The sequence below is a fragment of the Serpula lacrymans genome (assembly GCF_000218685.1).
Source record: "Serpula lacrymans var. lacrymans S7.9 unplaced genomic scaffold SERLAscaffold_9, whole genome shotgun sequence".
NCBI classification, from domain to species: Eukaryota; Fungi; Basidiomycota; class Agaricomycetes; order Boletales; family Serpulaceae; genus Serpula; species Serpula lacrymans.
This window is the reverse complement of record NW_006763298.1, coordinates 899,253-924,038: the sequence shown is the minus strand read 5'-3', so window position 1 is coordinate 924,038 and position 24,786 is coordinate 899,253. Positions and strand designations below refer to the sequence as shown.

The 24,786-nt window shown below is 46.6% G+C and overlaps 12 protein-coding genes across 12 annotated transcripts; 5 read left to right on the top strand and 7 right to left on the bottom strand.

Annotated features, from left to right (window-relative positions):
• Positions 1-3,394: 3,394 nt before the first annotated feature.
• SERLADRAFT_471513 (uncharacterized protein) lies at positions 3,395-4,169 on the top strand (the record flags this gene model as incomplete). The annotated part of the gene is made up of 5 exons (XM_007320135.1): positions 3,395-3,438; positions 3,494-3,633; positions 3,691-3,840; positions 3,891-4,028; positions 4,080-4,169. Coding segments are annotated over 5 exons (546 nt in total), but the record flags the coding sequence as incomplete, so codon positions are not given.
• A 2,612-nt stretch (positions 4,170-6,781) lies between these two features.
• Positions 6,782-7,355, top strand: SERLADRAFT_393761 (uncharacterized protein; the record flags this gene model as incomplete). The annotated part of the gene is made up of 3 exons (XM_007320134.1): positions 6,782-6,939; positions 6,995-7,132; positions 7,187-7,355. The coding sequence occupies 3 exons, from the start codon at positions 6,782-6,784 to the stop codon at positions 7,353-7,355; spliced, it is 465 nt and encodes a 154-aa protein (XP_007320196.1).
• Positions 7,356-7,426: 71 nt separating this feature from the next.
• On the top strand, positions 7,427-7,741 carry SERLADRAFT_393759 (uncharacterized protein; the record flags this gene model as incomplete). The annotated part of the gene is made up of 1 exon (XM_007320133.1): positions 7,427-7,741. One exon carries the CDS (start codon positions 7,427-7,429, stop codon positions 7,739-7,741), a length of 315 nt encoding a protein of 104 aa, XP_007320195.1.
• Positions 7,742-7,830: 89 nt separating this feature from the next.
• Positions 7,831-8,159, bottom strand: SERLADRAFT_350246 (uncharacterized protein; the record flags this gene model as incomplete). Its single annotated transcript, XM_007320132.1, has 3 exons — positions 7,831-7,898; positions 7,966-8,000; positions 8,050-8,159. Coding segments are annotated over 3 exons (213 nt in total), but the record flags the coding sequence as incomplete, so codon positions are not given.
• A 555-nt stretch (positions 8,160-8,714) lies between these two features.
• Positions 8,715-11,719, top strand: SERLADRAFT_471507 (uncharacterized protein; the record flags this gene model as incomplete). Its single annotated transcript, XM_007320131.1, has 16 exons — positions 8,715-8,845; positions 8,895-8,941; positions 8,999-9,188; positions 9,242-9,314; positions 9,371-9,441; positions 9,499-9,528; positions 9,587-9,697; positions 9,754-9,910; positions 9,979-10,218; positions 10,286-10,406; positions 10,470-10,501; positions 10,566-10,577; positions 10,647-10,749; positions 10,811-10,860; positions 10,914-10,983; positions 11,038-11,719. 16 exons carry the CDS (start codon positions 8,730-8,732, stop codon positions 11,127-11,129), a joined length of 1,515 nt encoding a protein of 504 aa, XP_007320193.1.
• Positions 11,720-11,817: 98 nt separating this feature from the next.
• SERLADRAFT_393755 (uncharacterized protein) lies at positions 11,818-12,336 on the bottom strand (the record flags this gene model as incomplete). Its single annotated transcript, XM_007320130.1, has 3 exons — positions 11,818-11,952; positions 12,014-12,193; positions 12,241-12,336. Coding segments are annotated over 2 exons (194 nt in total), but the record flags the coding sequence as incomplete, so codon positions are not given.
• Positions 12,337-14,218: 1,882 nt separating this feature from the next.
• Positions 14,219-14,404, bottom strand: SERLADRAFT_393752 (uncharacterized protein; the record flags this gene model as incomplete). Its single annotated transcript, XM_007320129.1, has 1 exon — positions 14,219-14,404. The coding sequence occupies one exon, from the start codon at positions 14,402-14,404 to the stop codon at positions 14,219-14,221; it is 186 nt and encodes a 61-aa protein (XP_007320191.1).
• Positions 14,405-14,681: 277 nt separating this feature from the next.
• SERLADRAFT_409459 (carbohydrate esterase family 4 protein) lies at positions 14,682-17,048 on the bottom strand (the record flags this gene model as incomplete). Its single annotated transcript, XM_007320128.1, has 11 exons — positions 14,682-14,908; positions 14,964-15,135; positions 15,198-15,380; positions 15,431-15,478; positions 15,532-15,533; positions 15,587-15,631; positions 15,758-15,775; positions 15,835-15,900; positions 15,956-16,046; positions 16,100-16,401; positions 16,925-17,048. 11 exons carry the CDS (start codon positions 17,046-17,048, stop codon positions 14,682-14,684), a joined length of 1,278 nt encoding a protein of 425 aa, XP_007320190.1.
• Positions 17,049-17,935: 887 nt separating this feature from the next.
• SERLADRAFT_471497 (uncharacterized protein) lies at positions 17,936-18,422 on the top strand (the record flags this gene model as incomplete). The annotated part of the gene is made up of 1 exon (XM_007320127.1): positions 17,936-18,422. A coding segment is annotated over one exon (394 nt), but the record flags the coding sequence as incomplete, so codon positions are not given.
• Positions 18,423-18,503: 81 nt separating this feature from the next.
• On the bottom strand, positions 18,504-18,902 carry SERLADRAFT_471496 (uncharacterized protein; the record flags this gene model as incomplete). Its single annotated transcript, XM_007320126.1, has 1 exon — positions 18,504-18,902. One exon carries the CDS (start codon positions 18,815-18,817, stop codon positions 18,533-18,535), a length of 285 nt encoding a protein of 94 aa, XP_007320188.1.
• A 614-nt stretch (positions 18,903-19,516) lies between these two features.
• On the bottom strand, positions 19,517-21,793 carry SERLADRAFT_362327 (glycoside hydrolase family 5 protein, cellulose binding module 1; the record flags this gene model as incomplete). Its single annotated transcript, XM_007320518.1, has 11 exons — positions 19,517-19,891; positions 19,958-20,133; positions 20,192-20,353; positions 20,409-20,464; positions 20,517-20,544; positions 20,594-20,691; positions 20,742-21,028; positions 21,087-21,248; positions 21,306-21,363; positions 21,415-21,425; positions 21,478-21,793. The coding sequence occupies 11 exons, from the start codon at positions 21,560-21,562 to the stop codon at positions 19,743-19,745; spliced, it is 1,272 nt and encodes a 423-aa protein (XP_007320580.1).
• Positions 21,794-22,603: 810 nt separating this feature from the next.
• SERLADRAFT_471491 (uncharacterized protein) lies at positions 22,604-24,700 on the bottom strand (the record flags this gene model as incomplete). Its single annotated transcript, XM_007320125.1, is given in 9 exon segments — positions 22,604-22,629; positions 22,646-23,024; positions 23,082-23,164; positions 23,213-23,287; positions 23,355-23,654; positions 23,714-23,801; positions 23,851-23,957; positions 24,019-24,427; positions 24,482-24,700. 7 exon segments carry the CDS (start codon positions 24,277-24,279, stop codon positions 22,889-22,891), a joined length of 1,050 nt encoding a protein of 349 aa, XP_007320187.1.
• Positions 24,701-24,786: the final 86 nt, after the last annotated feature.

Genomic DNA, 24,786 nt, shown 5'->3' with positions numbered 1-24,786 from the left:
ACAGTGACGGGAGAAAACTAGGTAACGTCGGTGTCCCACTATTACTAGGAGGTTGCGAACGAGGGGAGTTATCGCTGGCATTTGCTGCTGTGTTACCCTGCACACTTGGCTGTGTATGTTGTGGTCCCTGTTGAGTATTAGGAGGAGGAGCTGGTGGCGGCTTTCTAATACCAGCCCTCGCCAGGATGGCCTCAATCGATGCCCGGTCAATCTCTTGGCCTCTTAGTACAGTTGAAGGTATTGTTGGAGATGGCGCAGAGTGTGGAGGGACCTGGGGTTGTGACTGGGGTTGCATAACTTGCTGCTGAATTGGTTGTGAACTGCCAAAGCTGCTCGGTTCTGGAGGTGCAGGAGGTGGACGCCTAGGATCAACTGTTACTTGGGATGGTATATTACTGCCAGTTCCCGGGCTTTGCTTTGAATCAGGAACACGAGTAACTTCGATCCCTGCCATTGGAGACGGATTCTGTGGTGCAGGCCCAGACTGCCCACCAATAGCAGCTTTTGCAGCTCGAATAGGAGCCAATCTGTCTCGCAAGGCTAAAGATGAGCTAGAGGCTTCTCGACTAGGTGTAGGCGGGATGGGAGACACAATGGACTTGGGTGCAACATTTGTTTGAGTTTGCAGTTCAGTCTTAATTGAGGGTGTCGCAGTGGAAACAGGCCTGGGAGGCACTGGTACCGAATTTGGGGTAGACCGCATTGGTGCCCGAAATGCCTGTACATCTGTTGGTGAGGCTGCTTTTGATGTGGAGGCCAATTTTGAAGCCGGAACTGGTGTTTGTGAAACTTTTGGTGTTGGAGTGGCAGACTGCATCCCTGAATTTACTTGGGCTTTACTGAGCGGGCGAGGAATGGGTACTCGGGGGGTCTGTGTTGGAGGAGGGGCTTTGATAATTGGAGTTGACCTGGAGGATGATGTACCTGAATTGGAAGGAACAGCCTGAACTTTTGGAATAGAAACTTTAACTTGAGAACTGGATGGCTGAGATGCTGGTGTCTTATTGGAAGTTTTAGGTGCTATAGCATCATTAGAAACATATGGAGATTTTGGAATGTACCTTACTGGAAGATGTGGTCTTGGTAATTTTGACTTTTGCATCAGCTTTAGGGTTGGCGGGGGACTTCTTTCGTGGTGGTTTGGGTTCCTCGTCCTCATCCTCGTCGTCACTACGTAAAACTGCTCGTTTCCGCTTTGTGGTTTGCGGGACAACAACTGTCCCCATAGCTGGTTGGTCACCCTCACCATCACTTCTGAGACCGATTGACTTGACCTTCAAGGTAATAAAGTTTAGCATATCTTTGGTAACTTTGGAGTTGGAACGGATGTCAACATGTTTGGAGCGCACATCAGCTCTCAATTTTTCGATAGCAGAAGAGAGCTGTGTCATAGACAATGACTTTCGATGAGAATAGATGAGAACACCAATCATGACAAATTCAATAGGGGAAACTCGTGTGGGCCTGTTAAGAGAAGCACTCCATCGTTTATCACGAGCTAGGGCGACGAAAATGCGGAAAGTATCGACCAAGTCTTCACGAAACTCTGGGGGGACAGGTCTTGTTTCTTGGAGCCATTTCTCTAGTTGTGGAGCTCCAGGGGCAGTGTGTTTTGGCAGCTTATCGATGAGGTATGCTATGGAAGCCAGACATTGGAAATCTCGGCCACGAGCGTGACCCCATTCGAGGTAGCCCTCAAAGCCCCCATCACCGAGAGCCTTGATTGAGATTTCTCTTATCAATGAGGGCCATGGTCCAGTGATAGCTTGCATTCGCTCTAGATTACGTCAAGCCTGAGTTGAAGTTAAGGACGTATAAGAACAAAGGAAATATACCAGCAGGTGTGAGAGCCACACCAAGTTGGACACGCTAATGGTGATTGATATCAGCGACACTCATAGACCATCGGTGCTAGAGTACCTGGAAGATTTCCCGCTCCTGGTCTTGAGTCAAGTTTTCGTACTCTACGCATGCGATCTGCTTATTGGAGAACTTTGACATATATTGCTTCGGAAGGAGTTTTCTTTTAGGTTGACCATTTTGTTTGTACCACAGCTTTTCGTTAGTGAAACTAAACAGGAAAAGTTTGATATAGCATATGTAGATAGATGGACTAAACAACGAACGAGTCTTTGTCTGCAATGCGAATTTGGGAAGAACAGTGTGTTCAGCAGGTGAGTGACATGTGTACAGTTATCATACGAACGTGGAATCTATAAATGGAACTGTCAGAACCCACCAGTCACCTTGTAAATCAATAAACGTTAAAGACTGACCTGCCCATCCAAGAACCTGGAAAGCAACAAAAATGAGAAAAAGGTGGCTTCACTGCGATAAAGCTATCTAGATTCTTACCGCTGGATGGAAGTCAAACGTTGCTTCCCATCGATACAAGTACGCAGCTCAGATCCATCATCAGAACTCGAGACAGCTGAAAACTTGTGAGAACAGTGACTATGGAATGGCATTAACACAGACCAAATATGATTGGCGGGATGTAATAATTGCGCAAAATAGAGTCTATTAGTCCTGACTGCTTTGATTCGGGCCATACAATGCCTGGGGGAGGGATGGGGTATCAGAATGTCAAATCGACTTGGGACGGGGTTTTGGCCATTGAAGATCTTTGACAAAGGAACAAGGACTGTAAATGTAAATATTCTCACCTCGTTGATATTCAGGTTCAAGGGTTATAGAACCATCGACAGTTTGGTCTGTATGCAAAGTCAGTAATTTAGTTAAGCTTTCACATGATGTCAACAAGACAATGGCAAAGAAAGCGCACCGTAAAGAGATTTAGCAGTGTATTGCGAGGTACGCGGAGGACGCAGGGCATGTGATATCTGGTATTCACGAATAGTCTTCTTGGGTGTAGGGCGTTTCTTCGCAGCGCTTGCCTGCGTCAAGGGGATATCTTCATCCGATGAAAGTTCTGTCAGTTCTGAAAAATCAGACAGAGACATGCTAAATTGTAGTCAAGTGCAACAGCTTTAGAGGTTTCTACGAAACGTCTTTTACAGGTGTAGAAAGAGTGGAACAAAGAGGCTTTGAGGTCGATGTGCAAGAAAGCAAAAACTTCAGCCCAAGCTACACGATGCGAATGAGCTCAGAAATAACGAAATATTCAAAGTGCGATTCGGGGTCTTCCATTTCTGTTCGCCGCCACTCTTGGGTATGTTTTTATTGTGAAAAGCAGCGTGTGAGAGCGAGAGTCCCCTGTATCTCCAGCGCCACGCGGACTTATCTTCCAAGATCATTGTAAGGAGGTTATCGATGGCACCATCAGTATGTTATCCGTCAGGTGGGCGAGCGGCCCCTGGCCACCCCGGAACGTTAAATTTGAATCTCCGGTTTCAACACACGAGCGCGTCGCGACGCGTGCTCATCGCTCTTCACGGTAAATTGGAAACATGCGGATAGAGGAACTTGTTCTCGAAGGTGTGCACAGGCATTTTTACTCGAATCGCACAGATACTCATATGTGAATCTACAGGTTTCAAATCGTATCCAGTTCGAACGCAGATCACAGGATGGGACGCCTCTTTCAACGCCATCACAGGTCTGAATGGTTCAGGCAAATCCAACATTCTCGACGCGATTTGCTTTGTCCTTGGAATAACGAACATGTCCCAGGTACGCTGGGTTAAGCTCTACTCCCAATCCACGACTCAAACACGCTTTACCGTCTAGATGCGTGCTCAGAACCAACAGGATTTAATATACAAACGTGGGCAAGCGGGCATCACAAAGGCGAGCGTAACCATTGTATTCGATAACTCAGATAGGGAGAAGAGCCCGGTTGGTCTGGAGAATTGTAAACAGATTACCGTTACCCGGCAGGTACGTGGCGTTCGCATGGTTCTCTATCCGCTTGCTGAATGTCCAGACAGATCGCTCTGCCCAATATTTCAAAGTACCTACTGAATGGGCACAAATCACAGCAACACACAATACAGACCCTGTTTCAGAGCGTGCAACTCAACATAAACAACCCCAACTTCCTGATTATGCAAGGCCGCATCACCAAGGTGTGTCCTTGTGACATTCACAGGGGTATCTAATCATCATTTCCAAAATAGGTGTTGAACATGAGGCCACAAGAGATTCTAGGCATGGTGGAAGAAGCTGCAGGAACTCGTATGTTCGAAGAACGGAAAGACAAGGCAAAGAAGACCATGGGGAAAAAGGAGAAGCGGGTGCAAGAAATAGAGTCGTTATTGCACGAGGAAATTAAACCTAAACTCAACGGACTGCGGGAAGAGAAAAAGTCGTTCCTTCAATGGCAAAAGGCATGTTCTGAGCTAGAACGAATTGGGAGGGTGTTGCGTGCGTGGGAATGGACAGACGGACATGAGAGAGCGGAGAAGAAGCAAAATGAAATGGATAGGAAGGAGAAAGATATGGTGAAGACGAAGAAGGACAGAGAGCGTTTTGTACGAGAGGGGGCGGAGGCTGAGAAAGCTTGCGAAGAGGTGATAGCGAAGAAGGAGGAAGAGATGAAGAAGGGTGGGAAGCTGAAGAAACACGAAGAAGAAGTAGCGGAGCTGGAGAAGGTGTTAGTCAAAATCAGGACTCAGGTTGAGATCAAGAATGGGACAATCGCGGACGAGGAGACTAAAGCCGCCGGTATGGAGACAGAACTGAAGGACCTCCAGGAGTCCCTGGGACAGAAAGAAAAGCAGGTTCAAGACCTCGACAAGTCGTACACGACTGTTAAGGACAAGCACAATGAAACCCAAACTGCAGTGACGAATGCAGAGGAGCTGCTACAAACCCTGCTTACGGGGCTTTCGTCTAGTAAAGCGGGTAACTCAGGTGGAGGATATATGGGTCAGCTTGCTGATGCAAAAGCACGTATCGCTCAAGCTAGTGCCGAGGAAGAGCAAAGCCGAGTCAAGCTAGGAATGAGCGAGAAAGAGCTCAAGACGCTGGAGGGGCGGTGGAAGGCAGTGGAGAGGGAAGCGGGGGAAGGGAAGAAAAATCTAGAGAATATGAAAGCAAACGTGGAGAAATTCCGACGACAGGTTGCAGACTGTGGGTGGAGCGCGGAGAAAGAGCATGAACATGAAGTGGCTATGAAGACGGCCAAGGGGCAAGTGCGTCAGTTTACAGAGGTACGTTAATTTCTTGCAGGAAAAATCTGTCTACTAAAAGTCGGTGTAGGAACGAGATGCAGTGAAGCAACGTCTTTCGGCTCTCGATTTTAACTATACGCCGCCGCATGCTAATTTCGACCACTCAAAAGTGAAGGGACTCGTTGCATCCTTAGTTTCGATAGGCCAACAACACTACAACAAATCCACGGCACTAGAAATCACGGCAGGAGGTAAACTGTATAATGTCGTTGTCGAAGACGAGCGGATCGGCAAAGAACTCTTACAGAATGGTAGGCTAAAGAAACGCGTTACTATCATTCCCTTAAACAAAATCAATGCCAACGTCATGAACAACAGAGTCTGTCTTATTATGCTTTGGCAGAAGAAAAAACAATTATAACGTTGCTTTTTAGAAACTTGCTACCGCATCGCAGTTGGCACCTGGTAAAGTTGACCTCGCGTTATCCCTCATTGGCTACCCTCAAGACGTCGCCAACGCAATGGCCTATGTTTTTGGTGACACGCTCATCTGTGCGGACGCAGAATCCGCGAAGCTCGTAACGTTTTCCAAAGAAGTCGGCGGTGCACGCTCAGTGACATTTGACGGCGACGTTTATGACCCATCTGGCACTCTCAGCGGTGGGTCGGCACCTAGTGGAAGTGGCATGCTGATCAAGGTGCAAGAGCTTCTCGAAGCGGAGCACAAATTAGAAGAAGCAAAGGCACGCTTGGCTGCCTTGGAAGCAGATGATGAAAAGGGTCGCGATAAGCGGGAGCGGTGGAAGAAGCTTTCAAGGGAGTTGGATATCAAACAGCATGAGATGAACCTCTTGGAAGAACAGGTTGGCGGGAGCAGTGCTTCGAGGGTACGTTCTCAGAATTTCTATACCTGTCACTTTTTAAGGAAAATCCTGCAGCTCGGAACAGAAGTTGAGGCCTTGAAACAGACCATAACCGACTTGAAACAGGCCGTGCAGAACGCCAAGGATAAACAGTCGGCCGCCAAAGAGGAATGCAAGAAGCTCGAGAAGGACATGGACGAGTTTAAGAACAATAAAGAAGGCAAAATCGACGAACTCAAGGTACATACCAGTCTTCTGTTTCTGTACTGTTGGCTTTGGCGTTGACTTCTGGGTTGTGTATGTGATAAGGCAAGTATCTCGAAGCAGAAGGCAGCGCTTCAGAAACAAGCAGTTGGGGTGAAGACACATCAAAAGGAGGTTCAGACTGCGAAACTGGAACTCGGTACGTTCATTATGCATTAATGTCACTGTTTCTTAACCATCCCACAGAGCAAATGGAAAAGGATATAAGCACATCGCAACAATCAGTGGAAGAGGCTCGGGCTGGAATAGCAAAGCTGCAGAAGGAGCTGAGCAAGCTAATCGATCAATTGGAGAACAGCGAGACAGCCCATGCCAAGGCAGATCGAAAGTTGCAAGAGGAACGCGCTACGTTATCGCGATTCGACAACGAGTTAAAGGAACTTGAGAAAGTGATCAAGAACAAAAAGCAAGCGGTGTCAGACGCGGACCTTAGCCTCAAGAAGTTGGATCATGATTTGCAAGCGTTAGCGAAAGAGAAAGCTCATCTTACCACCTTCGTGACAAACCTGGAGAAACAATATGAGTGGATCCAGGAGGAACATCAGTGAGTAACTTCCTTCGGAATCAGTATCAGTTATAATGTTTGGGAAATATAGCCTATTCGGTAAATCGGGTTCGCAGTACGACTTTTCGACGGTAGACATAGGGGGCTTGAGAGATAAGGCAGTAGAACTCGAACAAAGACAGAAAGGAATGAAGAAGAAGATCAACCCGAAAGTCATAAATATGATTGATACGTGCGTTGCGCTCGTGTTCGTTTTTTGATCTCATCCAACTCATCTTCATTACTAGCGTCGAGAAGAAAGAATCTGAACTGAACAAGATGTTGGACACTGTTCTAAAGGACAAGAAGAAGATTGAAGTGACCATTGAGGAGTTGGACCGATATAAACGAGATGCGCTTGAAAAGACCTGGGAGAAAGTGAATGGGTAGGATAATCAGTTTTTATCTTCTGGCACCAACATAACCAGACATCTTTTCAGCGACTTCGGAGGAATCTTTGGCGAGTTACTACCAGGCAATTTTGCCAAGCTGCAGCCACCAGAAGGCCAAGATCTAATGCAAGGCCTCGAGGTCAAAGTCCGCCTGGGAAGTGTTTGGAAGCAGAGTTTAACTGAACTTAGTGGAGGTCAACGGTCTGTTCATCATTAACCTTCTCATCTTCGTCGATTATGTTTGATTGATGGTTTGGGTATAGGTCACTCATAGCTCTTTCCTTGATCATGGCCTTGCTCCAATTTAAACCCGCTCCTATGTACATCCTAGATGAAATTGATGCCGCCCTCGACCTCTCTCACACTCAACATATCGGACAGCTCTTACGCACACGTTTCAAAGGCTCCCAATTCATCGTCGTATCGCTGAAAGAAGGGTTGTTTACGAATGCGAACGTGCTTTTCCGAGCGCGTTTCCGAGACGGCACATCTATCGTTGAGCGAACGGCGCAGCGGTCTTCTTCGTCGTTATATGGTGGAGATAGGAATAATGAAGAGGATGGACAGGGAGGACGACGGGGGCGGCGGACGGCTGTTGCATAGGTTGATATGGACTGAACACTGACATGTAGCGATCTTTTTGTTCCTGGCTGTCGATTTCATGTAGAGCTATAATAGAATGCCATGTACCACTACTGCACTAGCATGGTAAGTGCCATTGCTACACAGGCAAAGGCGACGTAAGGTGATAGACGCTCTCCTAGAAGGTAAAGAAGTCGCGAGGTAAGCCACGAACGTGGACGTGAATGGAACCAGACGAGACGCACCAATTCTAGCAGACATGAAGAATAGTCCAAGAAACCTTTGCACAAGTTTAGTAAGATAATCTCTTTGCATTTGATTGCACTGACCCGTTTTTGTTTCTGTCGACCAGACGAGGTGCTACAGCACGAACGTAAGTGCAGGTGCAGATGAGAAGTAAAATCACAAGAAGTAGTGATTGGAAGTTGAAGAGCGCGGACTGCTGCGCATCAGCACAGATACAGAGGTGAGCCAAATGTACTGACCATGTTTCTAATAGGCGCTGAGCCTTGTCCAGACTACCAATAGTAAGAACCACAGAGAACTTGAAGGTCGCGGTGTAAATGCAACATGCATCATGTCGTGTACCGTGGCTGTGACCCTAAAAGACAGCGTGGGAGTTGTTTGCCATTTTGGTAGGTTATCTAGACACCGTGTATATGCTCTTGATAAGTACAGTCGTGACACCAGAAAGTCTTTATGGTGCATTAAGTATCTAAACCGCTATCCGCATCATATTCTCTTCTCTATCGGTTTATATCACAGCTTCATGGTTGTCGTATCGGGGAACTCCTCGCTTAGAGATCTCCCTCCGTCGCTCGCTGGGTGAAATTCGATGGCATATGACGCGGCGTGAGATACCACATGAGACGAAATCACATTTCGTCCTTTCAAAGATATCCAAAAGAGCAAAACATTCAATTAGCGCGCGGCTTTATAACCGGGGGCTTATCGCACAAGTCAGATGTTCTCTACTTCTCGCCGACTCCTCTTTATTGCTCGAACGACCATGGCACAGACAGCACGTATCGTCATCCCTGCTACCAACCGCGAGGTAACCATCCCTTCTGGCTTGTTCATCAACAACCAGTTCGTCCCCTCAGCAGACTCTCAAGAGCTCATTCAGTACGGCTTTGTCCTGAACCCGATAAGATACCACACTGACATCATTCAGTACTATCAATCCCGCTACTGAAGAACCTCTTTGTTCCGTAGTTGCAGGTAACGATATCCTCAAAATTCGTTTACCATGTTATAGAGCATAACTTGTCAGTATAGGATCCGCGAAAGATATCGACATAGCTGTTGCGGCTGCTCGTCAAGCATTCAAGACGACATGGGGAAAGAATGTCACTGGATTTGAAAGATCCAGGTTACTGAACAAGCTCGCCGATCTTATGGAGAGGGACGCGCAGGCGCTTGCTGAGGTCGAGAGTCTTAACAATGGAAAGCCTGTCAGAATTGCTAGGTAACCGTCTTCACTCCCGATACACTCGAATAGAACTAAGGCTATTCTCGCAGGGACTTCGATATCGGCGACAGCATCCAGTGTCTACGTTACTACGCTGGTTGGGCTGATAAGATTCTGGGTCAGGTAGGATATTAATGATCTGGTGTTTATAGCACGAGATATAATGCCATCGTATATAGACCATCGAAGTCGACAACAAGACAAAATTGGCTTTCACTCGTCATGATCCTATTGGCGTTTGTGGACAAATGTAAGCAACTCATTATATTACTTCTCCACAAATACCAACATTGTCCCTGTTCCGTAGAATCCCATGGAACTATCCCATCAACATGTGGTACGCAAAAACAGCATCCAAAAGGGCGTGCATAACGATAACGCTGACGAACCTCCAGGGCTTGGAAGGTAGCTCCCGCACTAGCGTGTGGTTGCACCATCGTGATGAAGCCATCCGAGTTGACGCCCCTAACCGCTCTGATGCTATCACAGCTCATCGTCGAAGCTGGGTAAGTGTCTCATTCTCGATGTTAACCTCTTGTAATGTGAACCTTTCGCATTCAAGTTTCCCTCCAGGCGTAGTGAACACTGTTCCCTCCCTGGGATCCGTTGGTGGCGCCGCATTGGCATCACACAAGGACGTCGATAAAGTGGCGTTCACAGGATCGACTATTACTGGTCGTAAGATCATGGAAGCGGCAGCCAAGAGCAATTTGAAGAAGGTATAAGATGACGTCTCTGAAGACAATGCAATTCTGCGACGGGTTAACAACTAATGCACCTAATACAGGTCTCTCTTGAACTCGGTGGTAAATCACCACATCTCGTGTTTGAATCCGCGGATCTTGATCAGGCAGCTAACTGGGCCGCTTTGGGCATCCTGTACAACACTGGCCAGGACTGCACGGCCGGTTCGCGGCTGTACGTTCAGAATTCGATATACGACAAATTCGTATCATTGCTTGTTGAGAAGTCGAAGCAGCTCGTTGTAGGTGATGGCTTTGATGAGAAAACCGCCGGAGGGCCGTTGGTAGGCCTCTCCACTTTGATGTGCCGTACCCTTCCAAGCTGACTCAAAGCTATCATCCTGCGTATAGGTGTCTAAAACACAATACGACAAAGTGATGGGGTATATAGAGAGTGGAAAATCCCAGGGTGCAAAGGCGATACTTGGCGGCGAGAAACGACCTGGGAAAGGTTACTTCGTCGACCCCACTAGTAAGTTTTCGCTTTGGTGCCTCTTTCCCATCTGCATTGAACACTGACGACATAACCCGATAGTATTCACGGATATCACACAGAGCATGAAGATCGTAAGTCTTCCAAGCTGGCCTCTGTGAGACGTATTAGGTATCTGACGAGGCGTGATGTGTACAGGTCCAGGAAGAGGTAAAAATTTCTAGCAGTCCACGGTTGCTACGTTTTTCGCTTTGACCTCTGCTGACGAGTTTGCACCAGATCTTCGGCCCAGTTCTGTCAGTCGGAAGGTTCAGCACTGAAGAGGAAGCCATAACGTTGGCAAATGACACGACTTATGGCCTCGGTGCTGGACTTCACTCTAGTAAGTCCAGATCATTTGGTACACTATCAAGCAGTAATACATATTTTACCCTTTATTACAGACGATGCCAATCAATGTATGCGCGTGTCGTCCATGCTTGAAGCAGGAACTGTAAGTACCGAACAGCTTTAATCCACGAGTGTAATGTGATTTTATTCGGTCAGGTCTGGATCAACCAGTACAATCTTTTGAACAATAACGTACCGTTTGGCGGTAAAAAACAGAGCGGCATCGGTATGTGTCGTTTCCATAATAGTACTTGATATGAACATAACGACCTCCATCCAGGCCGAGAACTGGGTAGCTACGCTTTAGACGAATACACCTCTGTGAAAGCAGTGCACTGGAACTTTGGAGAGAAATTGGACTGGCCATTGTAGTTGAAGTATGGTATGCCTCTTCCAGAGAGAAAGTCTAGGAGTCGACAAGAAATTGTATTTTTATCTGTAGTTTCAAGCCTCGTATCTTGGACTAACACCTAAGACTGAAATACACTACAGTTTTTTGCATGCGTATGGCCCAGACTTATGTAAGATGAATACAGCGGCGACTGAAGTAAACTTGGTGAGTCGATCGAATCGTTGATGCACAGGCGCTAACTAGAACAAGAAATACAGGTTGGGGGCACGGTACGCCAGGCTACATGTAATGACAGTGGAGTAGGGCGATACATAAAGAAAAAATACTTGTCTAGATGGAGAAAGAATCTGCTGCCGAAGTCGAGAATGAAGAAGAAAAAAGGCGCATCTATGCAAAAACCCTTCCGACGCCAAAAAATAATGCTGCCGTCGCTGCAAGTACAGCCATACCACTGAAAACCATCTGGCCCATAGCCCCGCTCTTGCCGCCTGCTTGCTTCCCAGAAGGCGAGTCCGAAGGCTTTGAACCAGAACTTGAAGAACCTGTGGATTTCCCACCTCCACCACTGTTGCCTTTGGGCGTAGTGTTGTTAGATTTGGCGGTCCTCTCGGACACATCTACACAATGGTAAGTCGACTATATATTTAAACTACTTTGAACTGAGGGCTCACATTCTGCAAAAGAGGGCAGGGTATAGTTGGTCTCGACGTATGGCTGAGTCTTATTGTAGGCGACACCAACGGGTACCATGTGGTCAAAAGCCCCGGCCAACTGATCATAAAACTTCATCGCTTCTGACATAGTGAAGTTGTCCAATTCATGGGTCAGCATGATGGATCCACGCTTATGAGATAAAGTGATAATAAGTAAGCGCTCCTATCATTATAATCAAACGTCAACGCACATTATTGAAAGTACCATTCTTGGCCGCGTTTATGAAGCCCATGTAATTGTCGTCGATCTGCTGAGCTGTGGCGCCCATTCCAAACTCCCAATCATTTGAGTCGTAGCTCCAGATAATGGTCGACATTCCAAGCAACTGTGCAATGGAACGAATTCTGTCATCCACGTCACCAAACGGAGGCTATGGAAATGTAAGGCAAAAATAGAAGCAGCAATTGAATCACATACTCTCCAGCAAGTGGGCGTTACACCGGCGACCAGCTTTATGGCTTTCAACTGCACGGAAAGTCTATCAAATCCCAGTCGGAGTAGAGTTAGTATGTTCAAAGCTCACAGCTGAAGAAGGAGAAGATTTGAGGAAGCCGTGATCAGTTAATTTGAGCTGTAACACTCACTGTACCAAAATTCGGCGAATGCTTGCTCGTTCGTCAAGGAGGTCACTACATAGCATAAGGCATTCAATCAAACATCCACGGGGAAAGAGGAACGAAAGGCTCAACTGTAGTGGTGAGACCACGTGTCTAGGCATGTGCTTAGGTGAGACACACCGGTTTTGGATAGAGCATTACTTACGAACACATATTTCATGACCATCTGCAAGGGCACGCTGTGTCTCCATTGGCCAATACATGACGTTACTGCCGATGAAATACATCGCTAGACAGCTTTCAGTTCTTTTGATGTACTGCAAAGAAGTAGAAGTGAAACTGACTAGCTTTCTGATTTTTTTCCAGCAAATAATCATAGAATGCATTGTGCGAGCAGTTGGGACCGTCGTCATAGCCCATGCCACTTGTTCTTGGCTGTGGTAGATTATCGTTGTCAGTGACCCGACCCGACGATAATAAAAAAGCAAAATGCTCACCTCCGGTACATCCTTGATATCAGGTATTATAGTGGAATTCTTTGGAACAGTACACATGGTATCCGTCCACCAACAATCCGGGTCGGTATCAGGGTACGTCAAAGTAGAGAAATTACCCATTAGCGAGTCGGGCTGGGTACCTTTCGGGGGAAGTGCAAGGATTTGGTCCTTTATCGAGTTATACTTATCCACCGCCTCTGTATCGTTCAGTAAAATAGTAGCCACTTCCCAGATGGCCGGAAAATTTGGCAAGGCATTTACGACCAGAGGATAATCGTAATCGGCACATTCTTGGTTTGGATCTGAAAAGAAGGTTTCAGAACACTCCAAGGAGCGAGAAGTCCCATTATAAAATAGAGGTCAAGATGCGCAAAGATTAATCAACTCAAAGAAGATGACGAGTTTGGGTAGGTATGAATTATAGTCCATTAGGTGTAGACGACGCGCATATAAGATACAGCGTGATATTCCACGGCCGAAGAACGTGTTCGATAGCTGCACCTCAGGCTAAAGGTATGCGGCTGACCACACATTGAACGTGATGCCCGCCGGCCTCGCACGTATGCGGCTCCAAGTAGTAGGGATGGATGGAACACAATCACAAAAATACATACCTTTGATCTTAGCCTCGCCAGCTTCTGTGGTGCGGTCTTGAGCGTTGACTGTCGCGGCAAGGAGGAACGCGACCAGGACCCCCGCAGAAGATGAGGAAAGGGTAAAGAGCGACTTCAAATGCATTATGGAGCTTTACGATACAACGGCCGTATAATGTAGTAATAAATGTACAAGGATGTGGGGGTTGAAGTTTGAGAAAAGTCGACAGGGGCGAGCAGCTCTTTATAGTAGTTTGTAGTTCAACTACGTGACGTAATGAGCCGGAGATGAATATCCACGTGGTGTGAATCGTCGCCGAAACAGCAAGAGCAAGACTCAAAGCTTCACCGAAGCACATTCTACTGGAGGAATATTGAAGAAATAAAACATCTTGACATGCTTCTACAGAAGTATCAATGGAAGTCACACCGAGGTTCAGGACCGACCGAGGTGCGGATCATCACCTCATTGACACCATTTGATAAAGAGAATCATCACAATATTTGTCACGCAAGATTGATCAATTGAGTAGTTCTGATCCGTGCCATTGACTTCGCTTCAGAGAAAATATACGACTCAACTGGTATATAAGTACAGCGGTTGAGGCTGCTGTTATGAAACGTTGAGCTCTCTGACTACCACACGGTCAAAGTAGTAGTGTTCGAGTTGGTATAGAGTAGCTAGGGCGCTGAGTTCGAACACACCTAAAAGTTTGTCAAGGGTATTCTGTCGTAAAATCTGTCAAGACTACTGCCAAACAAAACCGCCAAAGTATGCCATATGTACATTAATGAACAGAGCAGATGGATGAAAATGTAAGTCAAAGTTACGAAGTGTAACAAAATAGGATCGTGATGACGATAGTTTGCAACTATGGAACGTCTTCGCGTTATTGTATACCGTAGCAGGCAAAAGAGTCCAGTTCAAGGCCATACAACCGCACAAGAGTGGCGTACATACTAAAGTATATAGAATATGTCTGAAGCTATTCGTAATGATAAACAAGTCTGTACGACAAAGACAAAATGAAAGAAAATGCAGTCCGCATACCAACGAGACAACTTGCATGGTGTCATTATTAGGTGCCGTTGGATGGCAATGGGAATGGAAGCTACAGGAAAGGGGCATTACAAATTCAAGTCAGATTGGTGGAAGGATGTTATTCGAAAAACAGAACTGACACCCTTAACAAGAATAGAAGCTAAGGCATCTATGCCAGAACCCTGAAGGCACCGGCCAGTAATGCAACTGTCGCTACCACGAAACCCATTCCATTCACGGCCTTCATGCCAACAGCACCACTAGAACCTGGCTTGCCCGATGTGGTGGAGCCACCAGAAGTAGTGGAACCACCCGATCCTGCCTGGCCACCAGTGCCGCTGCTTCCACTGCTACTCGGCTGAGAAGAAGCGGTAACGGTCGTTGAACCACTGATATCTGTGTGATAAAGTGATTAGCTGTGATGCAAACGTGAACTCGTGGACGATCGTACACTGCTCGAAGGTGGGAAGTGAATAGTTGGTCTCAACGTATGGCTGCGTCTGGTTATTTGCAACACCTATGGGGATTAGGTATTTGAAAGCCGACTTCAGCTGGGAGTAAAACTTGATAGCTTCCGACATCGTGAAGTTGTTCAATTCATGGGTCAACATGATGGTACCAGCCTAGAAGAAAGAGGTAAGTACATTTGAATCGATATACCATTCAACGTAGAAGATGATCAGACCGATTTGAATGTCCCATTCTGAGCGCTGGTAATCAGATTCATGTAGTTGTTGTCGACATCTTGATCGGTGACCCCGTCAATGCCAGCCTTCCAGTCGTTTGAGTCGTATTGCCAAACGATCGTCTTCAGTCCAAACGCATTGGCGAAATAGCGGACTCGGTCATCGACATCACCGTAGGGAGGCTGATGTCACATAAGCTCAGCGTATCTAAATAATTTGTACGAATGCTTACCCTCCAGCAAGTGGGTGTAACACCGATGACTAGCTTGATGGCTTGCAACTGTTCAAAACTATAAGTTTATTTTGTTCATTAGCCCTTGATATCAAACTCACAGCTAAAACCGAGGGTAAGGACGACAAGACGACAGTATCGAATGAAAAAACGTACTGTAATAGAATTCTGCGAAAAGTTGTGTGTTCGTCAAAGAAGTCACTGCACAAGGGTTTAGTACTTGACGAATTCAGTAGCAACATTACATACTATAGCGATGGGACCAAGTATCTATTCGATGGAGGGGGGTTAGATTTCGGGTCGAAATGGATAAAATACTTTACGTACGAACGCAAATCTCATGACCTAGTAAAAATGATTATAGCTAGTTAGATATTGAGCATGCTGCATTTAGAGAAACAAACCATCAGTAAGGCCCCGCTGTCCTTCAAGAGGGTGATTCATAACATTGCTACCGATATAGAACAAGGCTGATTTGAGCACAAGTTGGTAAGCTTCATTCGTGCATTCGGCCGCATTACTCACTAGCTTTTTGGTTGTTCTGCTGCAAAAAGTCGTAAAATGCATTGTGGGAACAGTTAGGTCCGTCATCGAATCCATACCCAAGAGTATCCGGCTACTAACAGGTCAGATTTTCGAATGACATATAAATGAAGACTGCGTCCTCACTTCAGGGGTGCCGGTCATATCAGGTGCAAGCCCCGAAAGTTTGGGCGTTGTACACTTGCTATAGGTCCACCAACAATCCGGATCGGAAGCAGGATACGAGTAGTTGGAGAAGTCACCCATAAGAGAGGCAGGCTGGGTGCCCTTTGGTTGAATGTTGGGTATGCCACTAGACATACTGTTGTACCTGTTTTGCGCGTTGGTATCGTTCGATAAGATGTCGGCAGGATCCCAAATCGTTGGGAACTGCGAAAGCGCGTTTGTAACTGGTGCATAGTTGTACGGTGAACATTCTAGGGTAGGATCTAGAAGGACCAAGATAGACGTTTAGTGAGTGTGAGACAAGTTTGAGAACGTTCGACGCGATCACGGAAAAGATAAAAATAGCTATCATACGTCATTAACGCGACTCGCGCTCGGTAGATAATGTATGATGCCCCACACGGAAGGGATGAAGAGTACGAGGGGTCGTTTGAGGACAAACAGCGCAACATCCGCCCCGGTAGATAATTGGCTGACCAATAGATGATCCCATGAAAACTCAACTGGAGGTCAGTCAGCCGTTCCTCGCGGCCAGGTGACCAGGCAAGGAACCACCGACTGAAACACTCCGTTGATAAGGAAAGACACGCAACACGCAGAGGCGTCAATCATCGAGAACATGTGTTGGTGATCCAGCTGCCAGATAACGATTGCATCAACCATTGGCTGAGACGGAGCCGAAAATCCTCATAGGACCAACACCTCATTTGCAGACCACAACACTTTCTCCCAATACCCAGGTGCAATTCTCCCCTACTGAACCAGAATAACTACAGCGTTGCTCACCTAAAATTTGAGCCTCGCCAGCCTCCGTGGTGCGATCCTGAGCGCTGGCTAAGCCGACAAGAATAGAAACAGCCAAAAGCGCAGAGGCGGAGGGCGTGGTGGTAAAGAGCGACGACAAACGCATTGTGTATTTGGTAGTGCGTTAGTATAATGAGTTGTAAAGTGTGTTTAGTTGGAAATATAAAGGAATTGCTCCCAAAAATTAGGAATTGGAGGGTGCCCTAAATTTGACGAGAGGCAGCTATTTTCTTGAAGACCTAGGATTGGCTTGGAGAAACGTTCAGCCCTCCAACGTGCAGAAGGTGATGGGGAAGGAACAGAAGATGTTAAGTATTTTTGTAGCGAGGTCCTTGATATATATAGTTGGAGCCGTTGCCGCGACCATGCCGGCCTCATGGAGAGGAGTCTGCTGCTGCTGAATCTAATTTTGGTTTTAGGCAAAAATGATGGTCACATTGTGGTCCAGAATGCAAATAGAAATGTAAGATCTATGTACGGCATTTACAGCACGTCTAAGAGTTGGATAATGCTATTTGTTCTGAAACTCTGTCTACCTCTGTCTAGCTGACATGCAGTGGCAAGGAGGGGGTGCGGGGACAGCGGTTGTATGTTTTGATGAGTTTGCGAGTGTTGTGTTGATGGCGGCCCACATGGACCAGCATATGGATGCCAGCAACTTGGGGCACGATCAACGTATCGCGGGCATTAGATCTGAAGAGGTTAAAGTGTCAGGTGGGCCGATCTGTCGACGAATAGATACGATCGTTATTACAATAGCCCTCCTAGTATGCCTGCTTGCGAAAACAACCCCGATGAAAGCGTGCATAGTTAGGTTCTCCATGAGTACCGTGCTATATTCTGCTATAGAATTAATTTATCCCATGAAAATAGACGATGGATGATGATGTTGACCGAGACTTGACAAAATAAATAAATAAATATCAAATTCAACTATGCCGTGATAGTTATATTTACGCCCGTAAATTGGGCCGGGCCGTCCAAATGAACCTTGCCGCCGACGTCTCTTGTCACTCTTCCCGCGTGCTTGGCCGTCGTCCTGCCAAGCTTCATCCACAGAAACGTTAAAACGCCTAACATCACGTTTCTTATATCAGTCTTTAGCTCTCCATATTCCTCCTCCAACATCCCTCTTCAAAATTCCTCTAACCATGGCACTTCGGCTAGAACTTGGAGCTTACGGATATACCGTGACCGCAAACTTTATATCAGAAGGACTTCCCTGCCAGCTGCATTCAGCGTTCAACACCATGGCTTTAACTTCCGAGGGATATTCCTGGCACTCACTTGCTTTAGGTCGGATAGGGCGGACCCGCTGGTGTCCCATCAGATAGAGTTTGTCCCCCAGAATGCCTTGGTTATACTTATCATTGTGTCTTTTTTATAGGCCCCTTTATGGCGCTGCTTGGGCCAATTTGATCCTCGCTATCGCTTTAGTGAATCTTAGGCCTACTCAACTTCAATACTTTGGTTCTTATAACGAAATCCATGCTCACGTAGAAGACCTTATGCTACCCCAACTCCGTGGAGTACTTCGCAGCTTGACCACAGAACGATGCCATCGACGCATCACTTACTCTACGTGCGGGTTCACCGTGGCAAATGGGCCCTGGCATCATACCTCACGTGTATCAAGCCACAAATCGAGTTGTCGAGACCCTGTTTACCGTGCAAGTTCCGACAATGATGAAACTTTCGACGTAAGGCGCTGTTGATATACCGAACTGTAGCCCTTGTTCCTGCTGCCGTACATGCACATCGCTGCCCTGCCGTCTGTCCACATGTGCAGTTTGGTGTATTTACGCTCCCTTTTGCTATCGGGAGACAGTTGGATGCTTTGGGCGTGTCTCTTTGCCGTCTCAACCCATTAGACATGCGTAATGCTGTTTAGGCTAGTGGCGAATCTCCTTCGGGAGCCATCGACTTCGGAGAAGACTCTTCATTCGTTCTCTTCTCGTTTTGCTATAGGATATCCTTTTTTTGTATCCAATATCATCGAGCTTCTCGACTTTGTCCACTTCTCCGCCGTTGGCCTCTCTAGCCTGTAGGAGCTTGAAATTATAGTCTACAAAGCCATACGTGCCGCACCTTCATTGACAGTCAGTAAGTATTCCCCGTCCTCCTCGGCACAAATTCAATGTCGGGTAAGCCCATCCTAGTTTGGGTATTACTGTCAATGGTTTTCCTTATTTCTTCTATTCTTTCTGCTTAGACTTCTATTCAATTGCAACTCCCTAGCAAATTATCAGACCCCGTGCCGACGATTTGCCGACAGCGTCTGTTCCTTGACTCAAGGACGTGTCAGATGCCAGGACCAACGACGTTTCAGGTACAATAAATCAGACACACCTATTAAGTAAAGATAAGTCTCAATGCACTCCCAATGCATCTTTCTACGACGGAATATGGTATGTACCATATTACATGAATTTGCGGTTTCATCTCGCTCCATTCCGGAGTCCTCAGTTTTACATCAAGTACTGTCCCCCGATACAGACAGCTTCAGATTAGGAACTCGCGAACTAACAGGATGATTCTTCAGCCCGTATTCGCCCGCGAACACGAGATTCTAGCATGGACGACATGGCTATCATTTCCACATCATCTTCAAGGCTTAACTCGGTCCCTATTCTGAACTGTGCAGCCCACGTTCTCCTCGCAACATTGATCCTCCTCACCGCGCAGTCCAGACCAGTCACATCAAACTTGATTCACCTGAAATGGACAGGAGTTTATATATACATACAACTTGCAAGTAAGCCGAGAAATGATAGTACACGCATAGTGACCCTTTTTTTTTTCATGCAGCGACGCCGTTTGCTGACGGCGCCATACAGGTCGAAACGAGCGCCGTATCAGTCCAAGTCGTACCGCTCTGGGTAGGAGTCTCGCCAAGTACATAGCTCGCAGCAAAGTTCCCAGCTGCCCACCCGACGTATCCGAGAATCACTATTTGTTTCCTCAAGTTAGTATTTGCTTCCGTCAACTTCGGCCGCTATAGCACTATGAACGCACCATCCGAGTTCTGCGCTTGATAATCAATTTGTTGGCACATGTATGTCTCGCAGGAAGCGACATTTCCGCCACCAGTTTCTGTATTCAATGCTTGACGACCGTTGCAGCGCAACCACTGCGAAAGAGGCTGCCAGGCGCTAGCAATGTTATCGGTCACACACTCGGCGTTCGTTCCTCTGTTTCCACAACAAAAACTGAGACGTTGGCAAGCGTGAGCATAAGCAAGGTACGTACGAGTTATCAGAGTCCAGGTACTTGTGGACATCCATAATAAGGCCGGTGGTGCTACCATCAGGGTTGGTCACATTGTTCAGTGCATCTGCGGAGCCGCCAGACACAAAAGTCGCAGCTGAAGTCCAATTGTCACCGGGGAGAAGGACAAGCTGAGAAGTGGCCCTACATATTACAGTTTATCAACCAGAAGCAAGAGTAAACTGGTATCAGTGCTCACCCTGCCTGGCGAATAGCAGTCACAGCAGCTTGAACGGTACCTGCCCATAGTGGAATCTGGAGTTGATGTATAAGTGAGTGATTGTTGATATGAGAACCATGTACGTACGCTAGGAAGGTCATGAGGCTCGTTCATGCTAGATGTGAATCAGTCAAGTGGGATAAACATGAAAAAGACATCCATACATTCCGAAGATAACTTTAGGCTGGCTCGCATACTTCGTTGCGATGGAACTCCAGAGGGACGCAAATATCTCGTTAGACGGTCCGCCTTGTCCAATAATCTGCAGAAAATTAAGTACTGGGGTATTATTGAAGCTGCAGATAGACCAACCTGTCCGTTCCACCTAGCATAATTATGAATATCCACGATGCAACTCGCACCCGTTCCGAGACAACCTTGAACGAGTGTATCGTACTCGGCGAAGTTGGTTTCATCCAACGTGCCAGTCAACACATTGTTTGTAAGATATTGCCACCCAACAGGGAGACGGAAAATGTTGAACTTGTCATCATTGACAAAATGGGTCATTTGGCCAATTCCATCGGCACCATAGTACTGCGCAAGAGGAGGATATGCACCGCTCGCTGTGCAATCGCCTGAAGTGTCACAGCCAAAATCTACAAGCAAGGATAGGTGAGTAAGCATATTTGAAGGGCCAAGTGTATAGGTGCGTACCGAATCCAGCGATGTTCACACCAGCATACTTCAATGTGCCGGCAGATGATGGCGGCGTGGCGCCACAAGTGCTAGTGGGCGAGCTCACAGATACTGTAGATGTTGTCGGAGATCCTCCCCCAACAGACGTAGCAGAGGAGGCGGGTAAACATTGATAGTAATCTGGTGTAGATAAAAAGGATCAGACATTTATGTACGGAATGAGATAATCAGTCTTACACGAGTTAATATCGGTACAAACAGCACCTGTTGCACAAGTAGTAGCGCCAGTCCAACCCTGTAAAGTGTTAAAAATCAGACTTGTCTAGATGCAAAAGAGTATACTGACAATACCGCCACCTGATGAACAATAGTGAGTGATTATGTTTGATCACGATGATTTGAGACGTACATTGGGCATATAAAGCAGCTTGGCCTTGAACGGAGAGTGCAGTGAGGCCGACGAAACCAAACATGTATAAAGTCTTTACAGCCATGTTGTCTGTGGACGTGGAGATGCAGGGGTAGGTGGGGTTTTCTGGTGGTCGCTTTTATACCTCTTGTTGTTCCGGGAAAATGAAGTCAATACCGATGTATCACAAGTTCACTGCTCCGCTGAGTGCAATACAGATTTACGAGGGGCATGTCCTCGATTCCGAAGGTTCACCGAACATGGCTAGCCTATCACTTTGAGAAAACCCGGTAGACCAACGTGTCTAGGCTGGGCAGGGGGGTACCGTATGTGCGCGAAGTCACCGATACAAAAGTCGAGCTGAATGCTGTTGTCCAGGATGTCACAAAAGGGTCTGGAGCAAGTGATTTCCACTCACGTGGGTAGCAAGTCTTGGGAGGTGGATGTTTTTCGCCATATTATCGGTTAACGTGTCGTTTAACCAGGCATGCCATTACATACCGCATGTTTTCTAGCTGCACGACTGTCAATTGCTAAATGTAGGAGGACGAACTCACATCAAACTATGCCCATGGTCCCAAATTCACGACACCGCATTGACCGTATTTTATCCGGTTCAAACAACAGATACACCTGATATTCTGAGCGGAATGATTGAACTTGACCCACAGTTTTACGCACTCTGAGAGGATCTTAGCCCAGCTTGAACTCGAAGACTACTGGAGGCCTAAACCTGACAGCGATGCATGAGAACTTAAACCAGGAATGCGTGTCGTGACGAGTTTGCTATCTGATATACTTGAGGGTACTAATGTGTACAGTGTGCATGGTAGTGGTTCATTCAAAGGTGGCCAGAATAGCAAGAACTTCAGTCCCAAGGGTACTAGTGGTTAAGCAAATGCTGGAATTGTCACAATGATACAGAAAGTCGAGTCTGTCATGGAGTCGTAGTTCTAGTTCAAGTTACGGTCGTTTCCCAGTCGGTGATCGAGCTTATCAGCGAGTATATCCGAAACTTGGCGCCTGGTCTGACACTCAAACTCAGCATCTTGTATGGACTTTACATGACTATATCAGACATTATTTGACACTTATCCGACACATACTTTATTTTTACCAAGGATCGGACAGTGCAGAAATATACTATTCAAATTCAAGTCACAGGCATATTATTAGTTCTATGGTCAGCGACGAAAGAGACAACATCATGGTTAATCAATCAATCCCAGCACGGAACTATAATTTCAAACGACCACCGTAGAATTTAGACTCCAGAGAATAATCATGATCTATATTATCAAAAAGATCCGTGATACACAAAGCCACGAAGGCAAATAAGATATAGTCCATTTAGTCCATGTTCCACTTGGAGCCCTGAAAAATAAACTCGGAGAAAGTTGACATAATCTGATTAGCACGTTGGATGGTATCCACTGGAGGAGGCATAGCTGAGGTAGTCGGCCAAGTTATCATAAGGGATCTCCATGGTATCGCAGAAACCTGTCCAAGCACTGATGATGCCCCAGAAGTTAGAGACATAATCAGTGCTATGATAGAAATGGGTCAGTCAATACATAACAATTGGAACCCAATCCAAAACTTACCTTGTAGGGTAAGGCCCGTCAGTGGTTGTTTTCTCCGGAGTTTCAGCACCGAAAGGTCCACCAAGACTCGTCCATGTGCCAGTCTGGGAACTATGTTAACGCAGATACAGCATTTGACGAAGCTAACTTACCAGTGCATTATAATAAGCATCAATGGCATTCTGTAAGGACATAGTTTGTGCTCCGTTGGTCATGTTATAAAAGACCTATGAAAATGATACAATCATGCATAATTGAATACAACAAACAAACCAAACGAAAAATTCCACTCACGCTCTCGGACAGACGCGCTTCTGATTGCGTTGTAGGGGCAGGCTGACCATTGTAATTATATATTTTCCTGAGCAACACATCTGTAGTCGACTCCGCGTAGCACATGCTTGCAAGGACACATATTTCATTCTGGAAGAGACCACCTGTAACGAACAGCTGGCACTGGCTTTCTACCTCGGCGCAGCTTCCGTTATCAGTGATTGGCTGAGGCACACAGGGAGTAGTTGTATTGGCTATGGAAGCGTCGCATGAAGAGACAGCCGGACAGACACCAGCGACATCCGAGTATTCAAACCAGTCCTAGCAATGTATAGCAAAAACGTCATAAAGGGAGTGATACACGAAAGAAATTGACGAACTGCGAAATTGGAGTATGGAATGTTGAGAGTGTCGCAGAATCCCGTCCAAGCGGCAATGTTGAGCCAGTCAGGGGTGACGTCGTCGACACTTAACAATGATGTTAGCAAGTGCTGTGAAGAAAATGCTGTGAACTTACCTTGAAGGGTATGTGCCATTCGGAGTAATCGCAATTTGGCCGTAGTACGCATTGATATAGTCTACTTCAGACATATAATCCTTCCCACCAGACATAGTATAGAAAAACTACAAGTCGAAACATGTAAGTACACAACTTGAACATTACACCTTTCAATGGAAGACCTACGCTCTCCGTCATCCGCGGCTGAGTGGCAGGAGCACCCATTTCATGGAGAACGAAAGCAGGAGTCTCGGTAGGGGCGGTGCAGGTGGTCAGCAAGACACAAGCCGTGTTGTTATAGAAGAACGCGAGGTCGGTGGTATTGGCGTTGCAAGCATTCCGAAGAGAATCGCAACTTCCACCATCGGAAGTAGACCTAGGAATCACAGACAAAGCGCTTGCAGCAGCAATCGAGAGGAGAACAAACAGGGGCGACGTGGCAAACATTGTGTAGTAAACCGCGAGACGACGAAAAAGCAGTGAAGACCGAAGCAGAGGGGAGCTTTTATGTTCTGAGCGAGTGACTCATGTCGTTCGGTACTATATATTGATGGCGGCGAAAGATGGCCGTTTGTCAGTAAGTGAATCAAACCCTCTACAATAATATGTCAACGGTAATCAGAATGTATAGGTATCCATACTGTCTGACGTTGCGGTGAACACTGTCCGTAAAGTGCTTTTGAGTGACACACAGTACTGCCCCGAGGAATGCACAGAACCTGGCAGTCAGGCCAACACAATGACGATGGCCGTGAAGTTTGCCTCTAAGCTTGGAGTGTTAGGTAGTAGATAGGTTTACATTCGCAAGTCTTCGAGGCAACTGGTTGTCTGTGAGCGGATCGCAGACACCGTCGTGACTGACACGGTCAAACATAGAAAACGACGGCAATAGCCGTGCCCTGGATTCTGCGTTACTGTTTAAATTTACAGTAAGCGAGAGGATACCTCAGATTC